The sequence below is a fragment of the Artibeus jamaicensis genome, unplaced genomic scaffold, assembly GCF_021234435.1.
Source record: "Artibeus jamaicensis isolate MK-2021 breed Jamaican fruit bat unplaced genomic scaffold, CSHL_Jam_final contig_685, whole genome shotgun sequence".
Taxonomy (NCBI): domain Eukaryota; kingdom Metazoa; phylum Chordata; class Mammalia; order Chiroptera; family Phyllostomidae; genus Artibeus; species Artibeus jamaicensis.
Window position 1 is genome coordinate 27,066,759 of NW_026521924.1, and position 12,517 is coordinate 27,079,275.

General features: G+C 54.8%; 1 protein-coding gene across 5 annotated transcripts in view; it reads right to left on the minus strand.

Annotated features, from left to right (window-relative positions):
* The window catches only part of SULF2 (sulfatase 2), a 97,144-nt gene that overhangs the window by 63,171 nt on the left and 21,456 nt on the right, over positions 1 to 12,517 (minus strand). For all 5 annotated transcript variants that reach the window (XR_008392682.1, XM_053671394.1, XM_053671393.1 and 2 more), the window contains exon 2: positions 9,704 to 9,963. Coding sequence is in view for 4 of the 5 variants with exons in the window: in XM_053671394.1 (XP_053527369.1) it covers positions 9,704 to 9,878 (175 nt within the window). In the remaining variant the exon portion in view is untranslated. The remainder of the gene's footprint in view (positions 1 to 9,703; positions 9,964 to 12,517) is intronic.

Here is a 12,517-nt window from a genome sequence, read left to right on the forward strand (position 1 = left end):
GCACAAGGGCTCTAGTTTGGCTGAGTAACTAAGGAGATGATACCTTCCCCTATTTGTTTTCTTTTTTTTCTAGATTTTATTTATTTATCTTTAGAGGGAAAAGGGAAGGAGAGAGGGAGAGAAACATCAACGTATGGTTGCCTTTTGTGCGTCCCCTGCTGGGAACTGGCCTGCAGGGAACCAGCCTGCAACCCAGGCATGTGCCCTGACTGGGAATTGAACCACAATTGTCTGGTTCACAGGCCTGCGCTCAATCCACTGAGCTACACCAGCCAGGGCTGTTTAATTAAAATTACGTGTAAATAATCAGAGTCTGAGATGCCAGGCCTTCGGTGGGAAAGGAGTGAGGGAGGGTGGGTGATGCAGAAAAAATAAAATCTGGATCTCGAATCCGTGGCCAAGCACAGGTGCCTCTCACCTGGGCTGAGGCAGAGTCCCAACTGGGAAATAAACAGGTGAAGCCTTTCGTTGAACGCTTGGCATACAGGAGGCCCTTCACGCATGCCAGCTTTTACAGTTTGTAATTCCTGTGGCCCCCAATTATAGTGTAACACACACTTACACACTGAGTGTGCCTCCGGACAGAAGCTTGTCTGCACCGGTGTTTGATTTTTAGATCTGCTTGGAAGTGTTCAAAATTTTGAATTAATGCTAACTTTGTATCTTTAATGGGGAGATTCCACATCAATCCAGCTTTCAGGCTTTGCTTGAAAAAAGTCACAAAGACCTGGCCTTGATGGGCCAGCTGGCAAGTGTAAGCACAGGCTGGCTGTAAGGAGGGCCCCGCCCGGTTCTCCTTGGTCCCCACTGTGCCCCCTTCCCTCATTTGCAATACCTGCCTGGCCCCGTAGGTGCGGAGTTTGCAATCCTTAGCTGATTCTAGTCCAGCTGAAGGGCCCAGCTAAGTAAATCCACAAAGTAACACTTACTGTGGCCCGGGGAGGAGCGGGGAGAGAGAATGTGGGTCTGGGCAAAGGCTGGAACTGGAGCTTGACCTAGACAGGTCGGGGGTGGAAGTCCCTGAGCGCAGGCCACAGGTGGGAAAGTGCCTGTGTCCCATACCGCCTTCCAGCCACTGGTGTCCACCCTCCAGGCTGGCATGCACGTGCAGCCCTCTCCTGGTCCTTGAGTGCCCCTGGAATGCCCACAATGTCACTGGGCCAGACTGTGAGCTGTCTGTCCATGGGACACCTCTTTCATGGCTGTCCCACCCCAACAGAAGAGCCCTGTCCCTAGCAGAAGGGTGACAGGAAGGCCTGTGAGACAAACAGCGGCAACCGGAGGCTACATCCGGGCAGAAGGAGGCCACTGTTCCCCTAGCAACTGCCAACTGCCTGTTGGCAGCCCCTGGGACCTGCGTCCCCAACGAGATTTCCTCAAAGTGGGGGTCAGGGGGACACCATTCCTGATCCCTGACGTTCCAAAGCAGAGTCAGACGTGATTTCTCTTTTCAGCTACGAAAAGCCAAGGCTCGAAAATGGTTCCTAAACCCTAATGAATCAAGCAGATGTCGAAGAGGGAGTATTGGAATTTCATTAATGAACATTGGGCTGTCAGATCGTGAAGTGAATTTCTCCTCCTCTGCCTTCTGCTGGCTCTGGCGGCAGACGCTTCAGGGAGAAAATTCTGTTACAGTCTTTCTCCATGGAGGGGACGTGGCAGAGGGACCCGGGCAAAGGGCAGGTCACCCTCCTAATCAACGGCACCCAGCAATCATCAGTCATTTCCTCTCCGAGAAGCTCCACCCAGAAAATCTCCTTTCACTTATAATTCTCCAATACACTTCCTTTGGTGGAGGCTGTTTATCCTGCCAGCATATTTTGCCCACTTTTCAGGGTGGGCTACACACGGCCAGCCAGTCGCCTAGCCCCTGGCCTGGTGGGTGACGCTGGCAAAGCAGCCTGCTGTCTGTCATCAGCCCGAACACCCGGTCCTCCTCCCCCGGTCTCCCATCTCTGTAAATGCCGCTGCCATCTGCCCACCAGCTCAGCCAAAAACCTAGGAGTCATCCTTGATTCTCCTTCACCCCCTCCCACTCGCAATCCATCGCAAGCTCTGCCTGCCAGACCTTCAAAACAGAACTTGCTCCATCCATCACTTACCCTGTTCCCTCTGCAGCCCGCCGCCCGTCATCTCCCACCTGGACAACTGGTCTCCCTGACCCTGCTCTTGTCCCCGGCTGCCCCCTTTCCACCCTGGAGGGAAGCATGAGTCAGGAAGAAACACCTGACCTGCTGAGACCGTTTCAGGGAGTTTGCACTGTCCTTTCTCTTCTCCACTCTGCCCCCCCCTCCAGCTCCTCCCGCTCACCCCCAGGTCCTGCTGGCTGTCCTTCCTGCCACACGGCTCTCCCACTTTTCCTTCGGCTCCTCCCCCAGGTTCCATGCGCACGACTCCTTCTGACAGCGCAGTGCCCATCACACAGCTGCGCCGCCCCCGCCGGAGGCGCTGCCCCTCACCGGGCCCCTTGCTCTGGATTTCTGCTGTGGCCAAGACCCTGGGTTGCCCACCCGTATGTTGCCCCTTCCTCTCAGCGCATCCTGATTTTGATCTCTGATGCACTTAGCTAGGAGAGCACATTTCCCAGACTCTCTGGTAGCCACGAGTGGAAGCGGTCCTCCCTGGCCCCCAGAGCCTCCCTCTGCCCAGCTCCCCAGCCCAGGGAGCTGACCAGGAGGAGCTGCGCCCACACGCCACTCAACTCTCTGGCTTCGGGCTGGGTTTGGCCAGTGGGGGGCCTGGTAGGTCAGCAAAAGGTGAACCGAGGATGGTGTGTGTATCCCTCCATCTCCTTCCCTGAGGTGTCCCCAGAGGGTGACAGCTCCTGCTGGGTGGCCCTTTCTGTCTCCAGTTCCCAGGAACCATTCGCTCCTCTTGGTCTTGGGTGAGGATGACCTCACTGTTGCTAACTCACCTTGGGTGCCACACCATCACTAGCTGTTTCCTTACACTTGCTTGCACCGTAGCAAAAACAAAAGATACTTGAATAACCCAAATTTAAGTGTGCCCCACCTTTCTTGCTGAGAGGGTGTGGCTAAGGAAGTAAGCTCTGTTTTGCATGTGATTGGCCGGGATAAAGTCCTTAAAAGGAGTGAACTTAACTTGAAGGTCCATCCTTTTGTCCTTCTGCTTTTTTCCTTCTTACTGGTCTGGAATAAGCCTGTGATAGATGGAGCTTAGGCAGCCATTCTGAATCATGAGACCTTGAAGATGGGAGCCTTGCAATAGTCATGGTAGAACAGAAAGGTAGAGGAGCTTGGGTCTCTGATAACCTTGAAGCCACTGTGCCTGCCTTGGACTGCCAGCTTCCAAATACTTTTTATGTGGGTGGGAAGCAAAATTCTATCTTGTTTAAGCTACTTTATACTTTCTTTTACATGTAGCCAAACTTAATCCCGATATACTTAGCTTCCAGAATTTCAGTGATTTCCCGAGGACTGCTGAACTGAAAAAAGAGTCTTGCAGGAATGTGCTTGGCAAGTTGAACACCAGGGCGGTTCCAAGTGAGCCTCCTCCTTCCCGAGACAACCTGCATCTACATGTTTCTCTAACTCTGATGAGCAGCGGCGGGAATGGCAGGAGTGGCTGTCCCAGGGAGGCTGAGTTGGAAGTTAGCACGGATCTGGTGTCCAGAATCTGGGCACGCTGTCCTGGGCTTCCAGCCACTTGGCCCTTGCAAAGCACCCGAGCCTGCAATTTAGAACTGATTTCTGGATATCAGTCTGCAGCCCAGGGTGTGGTTTCCTTGTGTTCACAGATGGGAAGCAGAAAACAAGAGCCTGGCAAGAAACCCTCCCAGGCCCTTCTCTCTAAAGCCTTTACGAGCAGCCCTTCCCGCCGGGGCCTGAAATTTTTACGGTCACAGGCCTCTCCGAGACTCTAGTGAGAGTCTTGGATGCGGTAAAGCCCGAGCAGGCAAAGGTGAGCATGCTCTCCTCCTCCTGCCCTCCAGGCCCCTCCAGGCCCCCCAGGCCCATGCAGGCCTGGGCTCTCCCCTGAACTTCGATTCTGAAGGCTGGCTGCCCCAGACAGTGCCTCTTGGCGGTTCACAGGTGTCTGTAGTTTATCGGGACCCGACCTCAGCTTTCCCATCTCCACAAACAGAAAATCCCTCCTTGCAGATGTTTAGATCAACATCTCTCCTACTTTATATCGCATTCGTTGGTACATCTTATCTGCTCCACCATCTAACCATGTGCGGAATCTGCCTCCTTTTCCCCGCTCTGGTCTGTGCCCCCATCATCTCTTGCCTGGATCATTGCAGTAGATGCCTCACTGGGGTCCCCTTTAGACTGTTCTTTATATACAATAGGCAGAGGACTCTCATTAAGACATAAGTTAGATGATATTCGTTCTCTGCTCCATGTTCTCCACTGGTGTCAAACTCACTCAAAAAGCCACAGTCCTCTCCCTGGTCCAAAGGCCTGGTGTGGTGCACCCTCCCAACACCCCTCGCCTCTCAGGTCTCACCTCCTCCTGTCCCCTGGCTCACAGTGCTCTGCCACTCAGGCCTCTGGGCTGCTCTGCGAGTCTGCCAGGACTGCTTCTACCTCAGGGCCTTTGCACCCACTGTTGCTTGGATCGCTCTCCCCCAGGGGAGTCCCTTTGCCTGGCTCCCTTACCTTCTGTGCCTTCTCAGTGAGGCTGCCCTACATAAAGTCACATCCCTCTCTGTCCCCACCCCTCTCCTTGCTGACTCCCCTCCCTCGCTTTCTTCTCTTCACCACTTTTACTATATATTTGATTGCATATATATTTTTTTATTAACTGTTGCCCTAGAATGTCAGCTCCAGAAGAGCAGAGGTTTTGCTTCTTTTGTTTGCTGCTGCATTGCAGGCGTCCAATGAAGACCTGGGAATGAATGAATCTGGTCCACCCTCTGGGCGCCCTGCTCCAGACAGAGCCTGCTGAGGGAGACACGGGCATCTCCTGGACGTCACACACCAGCCCTCCTGTCTTTTTCTGGTCCCAGCTCTTGACTTTTCCTTTAGAGACTCGCCCCTCCTCCCTGTGCCCAGTCCTCACGCCAGCCTCGTGGGAGGCAGCATCTTGCTGAAATGTCAAAGCGCTGCTGTGCTTATTGTACTAGGTTTGGCGGTGACCTTTCCCCAAAGGCTGTGGATCCTGGTTTTTCATTTACAGTCATAATTTAGAGCCTCCTTGTAAAATAATATTGAAGTCTCAAAAGAGTAAGTCTGGTTGAAGAAAATTTCAAATAGAACAGAAGGCACTGGGAGGCTGCAGACCTTTCCTTGCTCTGGGCCGGGACCTGCCTCTCTCACCTTGGGGTCTCAGAGCCTGCCTGGGTCCCTGAGGTCACGGCAGGTTTGTCTGGATTGGACCAAACCAGTAAGTCCTGGCACAGTCCCCAGGGTCATGGGCTCTCTGACCCAAGGACACATGTGAACAAGACCTTGGCTTCTGTGTGCTTCTTTCTCTCCTACCTACTGGTGAAGACGCCCAGCTAGACCATGTGGGTGTCTGAGGTCACCCAAATCCAGGCGTTTTCCTAATGGCTTTGAACATGTATTGATAATTGAGGCCACGTATTGACTAATATGCCCTGGGGCCAGTTCCCCTGTGCATTTGATGCTTCTGCGTGACAAGCCAGGGAGGTGTGTCAAACGCAGGGATGGAAAGGAAAAATGAACCTATGCCTCTCCCTCCACCCACTGCCTTGCAATTAGGAAACCACATAAGGGACCCCGCTTCTGGGCTGTGTCCCGCACCAATTCCCCCAGCCAGACCCTAATTAGGGTCGACGGCTGGTTTCCGTCCTGGGACTGGAAGAAAGCCTGGAATTATCTTAGGGGCGAAGTCTCCAGCCCCGAGAACGTCAGAACCGCCACACGGATGGGCAGAAAATAGCAGATGATGAATTTTTTAGGACCGCCCTCTGCGTGCCAGTTGTCGCGGACTGTGAGATAATGTGCTGGCCTTTCTGGGAACATGCATTATTGATCTGGGTCTGTCTAGTGGTTTATAAAAAGCCTTTCCTGCCCCTGCTCCCTGCCACCTTTCCCACCCCTCACCTCCTGGACGAAGGGCAGCCTCCTTCCACAGCCGGTTCTGTCACTGCAGGGCTGGCTCGCTAGGGGACGGGAAGGCACGCAGGTGCCGAGCTATGCGAGTCAGTGCGGAAGGGTGGGAGCTGACAGATGCCCCAGGACACGAGGGCTCTACCTCACCACCCACCACAGCCACTCCCTGGAATGCACCTTTCAGAAACACTTTTTATCTCGGTGCGTGCAAAGATGCGTGTATAAAGACCTTTCTGGCAACAGTAACTGTACCAGTGAAAACTGACAAACACACTAACAATCTAGAAACAACAGCCACCAGAAGACTGGTTCATAAGCAGAGCGGTGCTTAAGACCACGGGCTCTGGGTTCAAATCCTGCTCAGCCACGTTCTAGCTGTGTGACCTGGGACACGTACCTTCACTTCTCTGTGCCTCGGTCTCTTCATCTATAAAATGAAGAGAGGGAATCTGTGTATTTGAAGTGAGCCACGACTTCCTCTGCTCTACTCTCTCCTGGGTCCTCATCACACCCACGGCTCCTTTTCCTCCATTTGCATATTCTGTTGGTTTGATTGGCAAGTCACAGGTGCCAACTTACAGTCAGATTCTGACATGACTGGATCATGCTGCTGCAGCCGAAATGTGCTGTTCCTACAAATGGGTGCTCGATGACGCACCCTGGTTCAGGCCAGATATTCAGGAGTCACCCTGGAGTCCTCTCTTCCTTAACCCCCCTCCCACCCGCGCATCACGGTCTCCCCCCTTCGGCTCTGGTCCCAGCTCCCATGGTCACCTGCCCAGTCACGGCGCTGGCTCCTGAATGGGCGTCCCTGTTCCCTGTAATCTAACTTCAGCCTAACAGTCAGAGGGGTCCCGCTGAACCCGAGGTAGGTCACCCCCCCACCCCAATCTACATCCATTTCACTAAAACTCAAAACCCTCATCAAGCCCACAAGGCCCCTCCACGACCTGGTCCCTGTGGACTCCTGGCCTCTTGTCTCCCCTCCACGCCTGCTCACAGGCACCCTTTCTGTCCCCAGCCACCACGCTCATTTCTAACTCAAGATCTTTGCCTTTTCTGTTCTCTCTACCTGGATGATCCTTCCCGGGCCTGACGCTCCCAGGACAGTGCATTGCACAGAGCAGATGCCTCATAAACCCCTGCGGAATGCACGGGTGAACGTCCAGGGCCCCTGGATTCCCCAGACAAAACTACCACCCAAATAGCTCGAGGGGCCCCACGGGGCAGGACGACAGTGGTCCGAGGTCCAGGCGCTCCTGCTGTGTGCAACATTCTGCCGGAAACAACACTGGCTTCCCTATGGGCACGATCTGTAGACGCCCCGAGGTTACCAAGTGGCTCAGATCAAAGGGCGTCGGTAGATAGGGGTCATGGGTGTCAAACTGCCAATAAAACCTCAGGGCTCTGCTTACCTCTCGCTGCATATTCTTTCTGCACTGATAAGCTCCTTGAGAAAAATCTATACCTGTGATCATTAATACAAATCAGTACAAGGAATGACTTGGATTTACAGAAATCACCCTTTCTTGGCAGTTAAAAGACTGATTCACGTTTTTAATAGTGGATCCCAAAAGGGTGTAGATCGGCAGCTGGGTCTTCAGCACAACCCCACGCTGCGTTGCAAAGGTGTACCCAGTAACCCTTTAACTGGATCGCCACCAGTGATATTCAGCGGTGCTCTGGGAGCGGGCAGAGGCCGAAGGCCAGCCCCTCACCTGCCCGACGACTGGCGCTCCTTACTGCAGCCTTGGACAGCCTCCCAGGTTTGGCGCCACCCTCTCTCTGGTCTCGCCTCCTCCTTCCCTGTCCCAGGCTCCGGCCACATCTGTCTCCTTGGCCCTGCACCTCAGGGCCTTTGCCCATGCTGTTCCCACTGCTTAGAAGGCTCCCCCCAGATATTTACAATATGCAGTAGTGGTCACGGTGAGAAGGGAAATCATGAGGTTCGAGTGCTGTCCAGAATAGCAGCCGTAAGCCAACCATGTCCCCTGGGCCCCTGAAAGGTGGACTAGTCCTGAGATGTGTTCTAAGCATAAAATACTGGCCGGATTCTGAAAACAATGTAAAGACACAAACTATCTCATTAATGATTTCTTATGGTGATTACATATGGAGGTGATAATAACTTGGATAGAGTGGGTTAAACAAAATATGTTACCAAAATTAATTTCACTGGTTTCTTTTTACTTTTTAAAAAAACATAGCAGTTAACTCCGGCTGGTGTGGCTCAGTGGACTGAGCATGGGCTGTGAACCAGGGGGTCGCTGGTTCGATTCCCAGTCTAGGGCACATGCCTGGCTGTGGACTAGGTCCCCACTTGGGAGTGTGTGAGAGGCAACCACATATTGGTGCTTCTCTCCCTCTCCTTTCTCCCTCCCTTCTTCTCTCTCTAGAAACAAATAAATAAAATCTTTTAAAAAAGGAGCAATTAGGAAATTTTAAATTACTTATGTCGTTTGCATCTATGGCTGGTGGCGTAATTCTATAGGGCAGAGCTGGCGTGGGGTTCAGTGTGGAGAAATGTCTCCCACAAAATCAGTCCATTCAACGGGGAGAAGACACAGGTGAAGAGAGGCAGCGCTCCTCCTCAGAGGAGCCTCACAGGTGAGCTGGAAATGGAGGTGCAGCTGGAGCCAGGGGGCAGGAGGCCAAGTGAGACTTTCTGGAGACCTCCTTGGTGGCCTCAGTTATGTATGGGGTCTCCTCTCATGCAAATGAAGGCACCCACGGAATGGGTGGAGGAGCCCCAGGTCTGGCTCAGGAGGGCAGGGCGGAGTCGGGGTGTTTCACGCAGTGAACTGAGAATGCAGCCCAGGGGCGCTAATGTGGGCAATGAAGGGGAAGTGCAGAGGCCTGGAGCGGGGGACGCCCTTGGGCACCGCGGCTGGTGGCGCCTGCCAACAGTAGAAGTGAACTGCACCCAGGCAAGCGCCCCTGTCCTCACCTGCTCTACCTGGAGCCCACAGTGCTGTGCGGGGAGGCAGCTCGGGACCAGCAACAGCTGAGCTCATGCTCCTGAGGCACCATCTTTGGGAACTGGGTCAGGTTCCTGCCTCTGCACGCCACCAAGGAAAGCTGAGCCCACCCACAGCTGTCCAGCTGGGTGGAGTGGTGGGTCCGCCAGTAAATGTGTGAGTTCACACGCACAGCAGGGGGAGGGCTCACCTCCGCTGACAGCCCCTCCCTGAGGCACAATCCAACCAGCACCCCATCCCGCACTGCGCCCCCTTCCGTTTCAAAAGAGCATTTCTCCTCGAAGTCATTCTACACACGCGCTTGAACTTGGACTGGAAGAAATTACGTGCCTCCCTCACTCCATGAGAACAGGCGTTGCACCTAACTTATCCATTATTGAAGTCCTGGGCCCTAGAACACTGCCCGGCATTGGCAGAAACTCCACAGAAGTGAGATGAAAACCTGAACTGGTCTCAACACATCTTCAGAAGCCCTGGGAGCAACCCAGGGAGGGCTCTGCCTTAGGAACAGGCTGGAGACCCCTGACCTTGAGGAGCCAGCTGCAAAGCCACAGGAGTGGGGCAGCCCCTGTGACTTGGTTAACGCCCCTAGAAATGAATTCTACCGGCTGCTGTGAGCATCCGGTGCCAGGAGACTCAGTCCCAGCAGGTGACCCCGGGAGATGCCGCTGCCGGTGCACTTACCGAGCTCCACGTCCTGGTCGTCGGTGAGCACCAGGATGATGTTGGGGCGGATGTTGCGGCGGTCCCTCTGGAACCTGCCTTTCAGGCGGTGGTGTGACAGGAAGGAGGAGCCCCCGCTGAGCAGAGGGAGAACAGAGGCGGAGAGCAGGCACAGCAGGAGGCCGGGGCGGGCCATGTTCACGTCTCCTGCAGGAGGCAGGAGTCTGGAGTTGCAGCCGGCTGACGCGCTTCTTTGGCCTCTTCTCTCTCTGCTCAGGGATCTAAAGTAGCAGAAAAAGAATCAGGTCAATCTCTCTGTACAGGCTGCCCGGCTGGCTGTTCGGACTCATACCATGACGGGCACGATGGCCGAGGGCAAGGGCAGTGACAGTTTCTCTGATCGGGGACAGCTCAAACATCTGACTCTGGGCCGAGCGACAAGAAAAGGACCTGCAATCCGCTCAGGCTCTAACAGAGGCTGGTAGGGAAGCCTTCTGTGACCACCGCTGCACCCGGGCTTGTCCCCTGGACCAGGGAGCAGTCACTGGATGTGTTGGTGGCTGCTCAAGTCCAAGAGCAGATCAGCCTGTCACTGAACCACTTTGACAGACAAATCACCCCCAGGGATAGGAAAGGAAGAAGCCAGCTTCGGGGGAGCAGATACTCCAGGTCACCCCCTTTCTGTGGGCCCGTGGGGGATGACGCGGAGGGGAGGCTGTCCATCAGGCTGGAGCCAGTGGGGGGCTCAGGTAGGGGGTCCAGACGGTGGGGCGGGAATGGCGTCTGCTCTCCGCTGGACGCCTCCTCCTGTGTTTCAGTCCTGACTCCAGCACTCACCAGCTCGGTTTCCCATCCATCAGTCGGTGGGAATACGGGGAGACATGGCTGTTACAAGGACCCGGTCCGGGTCGGGATGTGTGTGAATGCTCCCTGCCGACCGCCCCCGGAGCTGGGTGAGTGCTTCGTATTAGTTTGAAGTGATCGAATAAAGAAAATGACAGAAGAGACACTTGAGGGCGGAACTGCTGAGGAGGAAGGACGGTCACATTCCATCCTGACCTCAGTCATTCCCTGACCCCACTCCACACCAGACTGGGTCGCAAGCAAAGGTCGGGGAGGAAGGCGGGAGGGCAGAGCCCGGCTCGGGCAGGTCTCGGCTCTGGCTCTGCTCTCTGATCTCTGCGGTCATTTTTCTACTTCTTGAGGAAATGAGCCTTCAAGTCTTGTCCAGATATAGACTTTCAGTCTCATTTATTTAAGAGGAGAGAGAGAGAAAGAGCGAGCAAACAGGCGTGTTGAGAGGAAACTGAACTGGCTGAAGTCAGGCTGAGTCGCTGTCCTTGTGACCTTGAAGGACCCTGGGGAGCCCCACCCCAAAGTCAAGGCTCAGGGAACTCAGTGAGGACCCAGTTTCTGCAGAGGGGAATGTGCTGCTTTCGTCATCTCTCCTAGGGGCCACTAAAGCCTCTTACAGTTTCCCCTGTGCCCCCAACACCGCCGCCTTCCATTCCCCAGGGCAGCCAGCGTGAACTTCCTAAAATTCAGACCATTTCATACCACTCGGCGATGCGCTTAGTGCACAAAATTAAAAGGCGACACTCCAGGTGGCACAAGCATAAGGCACTGACCTCACCTTAGCCCCAGGCCTGTTACTCCCCTGCTCAGACCCTCCCCTGGCTTCTCCTGGCTCAGGGGAATAAGATGCAAATGCCCTGCCAGGGTCACCAGGGCCTCCAGGACCTGTCTCTTACCCGCCTCTCCCCCTTCCTCTAGACTGCTCTCCAGCCCCACTGGCTTCTTTCTGTTGCTGGACTAAGTCCAGCTTGTTTCTGCCCCAGGGCCTTTGCACTCGCTCTTCCTTAAACTTGGAGGAGTCTTTCCCCAAATTCTGTATGATGGGCTCATTCACCTCTGACAAGTCTTGACACAAATGTCGCCTCCTCAGGGAGGCTGCAGGGACACCTGTTTCCACACACTACCACCCGGGGCACTCTATTTTATAAGCTGTTCTATTTACTGCATAACCCTTACTATAGCCTGTAATTGTCTGATGGATCGCCCAGTTCTCCCCAGTGGAGGGTTGGCTCCATGAGGACAGCAAGTGGGCCTGTGTTAATCACAGCACGCTTAGCACAGGCCAGGGGCCAAAGACATCTTCACATAAATAAAGGAGGTGACGTCTCCTTACAGCCTGCTGAGTTCTGCAGAGCAAGGGGTGCTGGGCTCAGCAGGGCTGCACCATACCCTGGGTCCAGAGGCTCAGAGGCCTCCTCCCCATCACCCCTCCTGAGTGACCAGGGAGGAGCTGGCCACTCTGAATTCTCTGGGCCTGTTACGGTGGAAAAGACCCCAAGAAGGGTCAGGGGCGGGCAGCTCCTCACATGGCCTGGTCCGAGCTCCATCCTCCGTGCCCAGGAAGCGGAGCTCTGCGGACTGCGTCTCTGGCTTCCTGCTGGTTCTGCCAGCAGGGGGGGCCTGCTGGGAGGCTGCAGGGCAGGCACAGGCGGCCAATCAGCAGACCTGCTCTGCTCGGCTCCCACGTGCAGTGGCTCCCAGTCCCTTTGTCTTTCCTGTCTGGCCTCAGTTCCAGTGTGGCGGCCATGACAGGGACTTTGGAGTTACTTGCTGGTGATCCTGGCCACTTAACGTAACACCTCTGTGCCTCAGCGTCCTCATCTATGAAATGGGTGTAAGGGATGAGCGAGTTGATGCGGAGCGCTGAGACTGGCGGTGCCTGGCACACGGCACCAACCAGAACACGTGAACCGTCACCAGAGTATCAGCATCGCTGCAGCTGGGTCTGGCGCCCGGCACTCTGTCCGCAGCCTCTCGGGC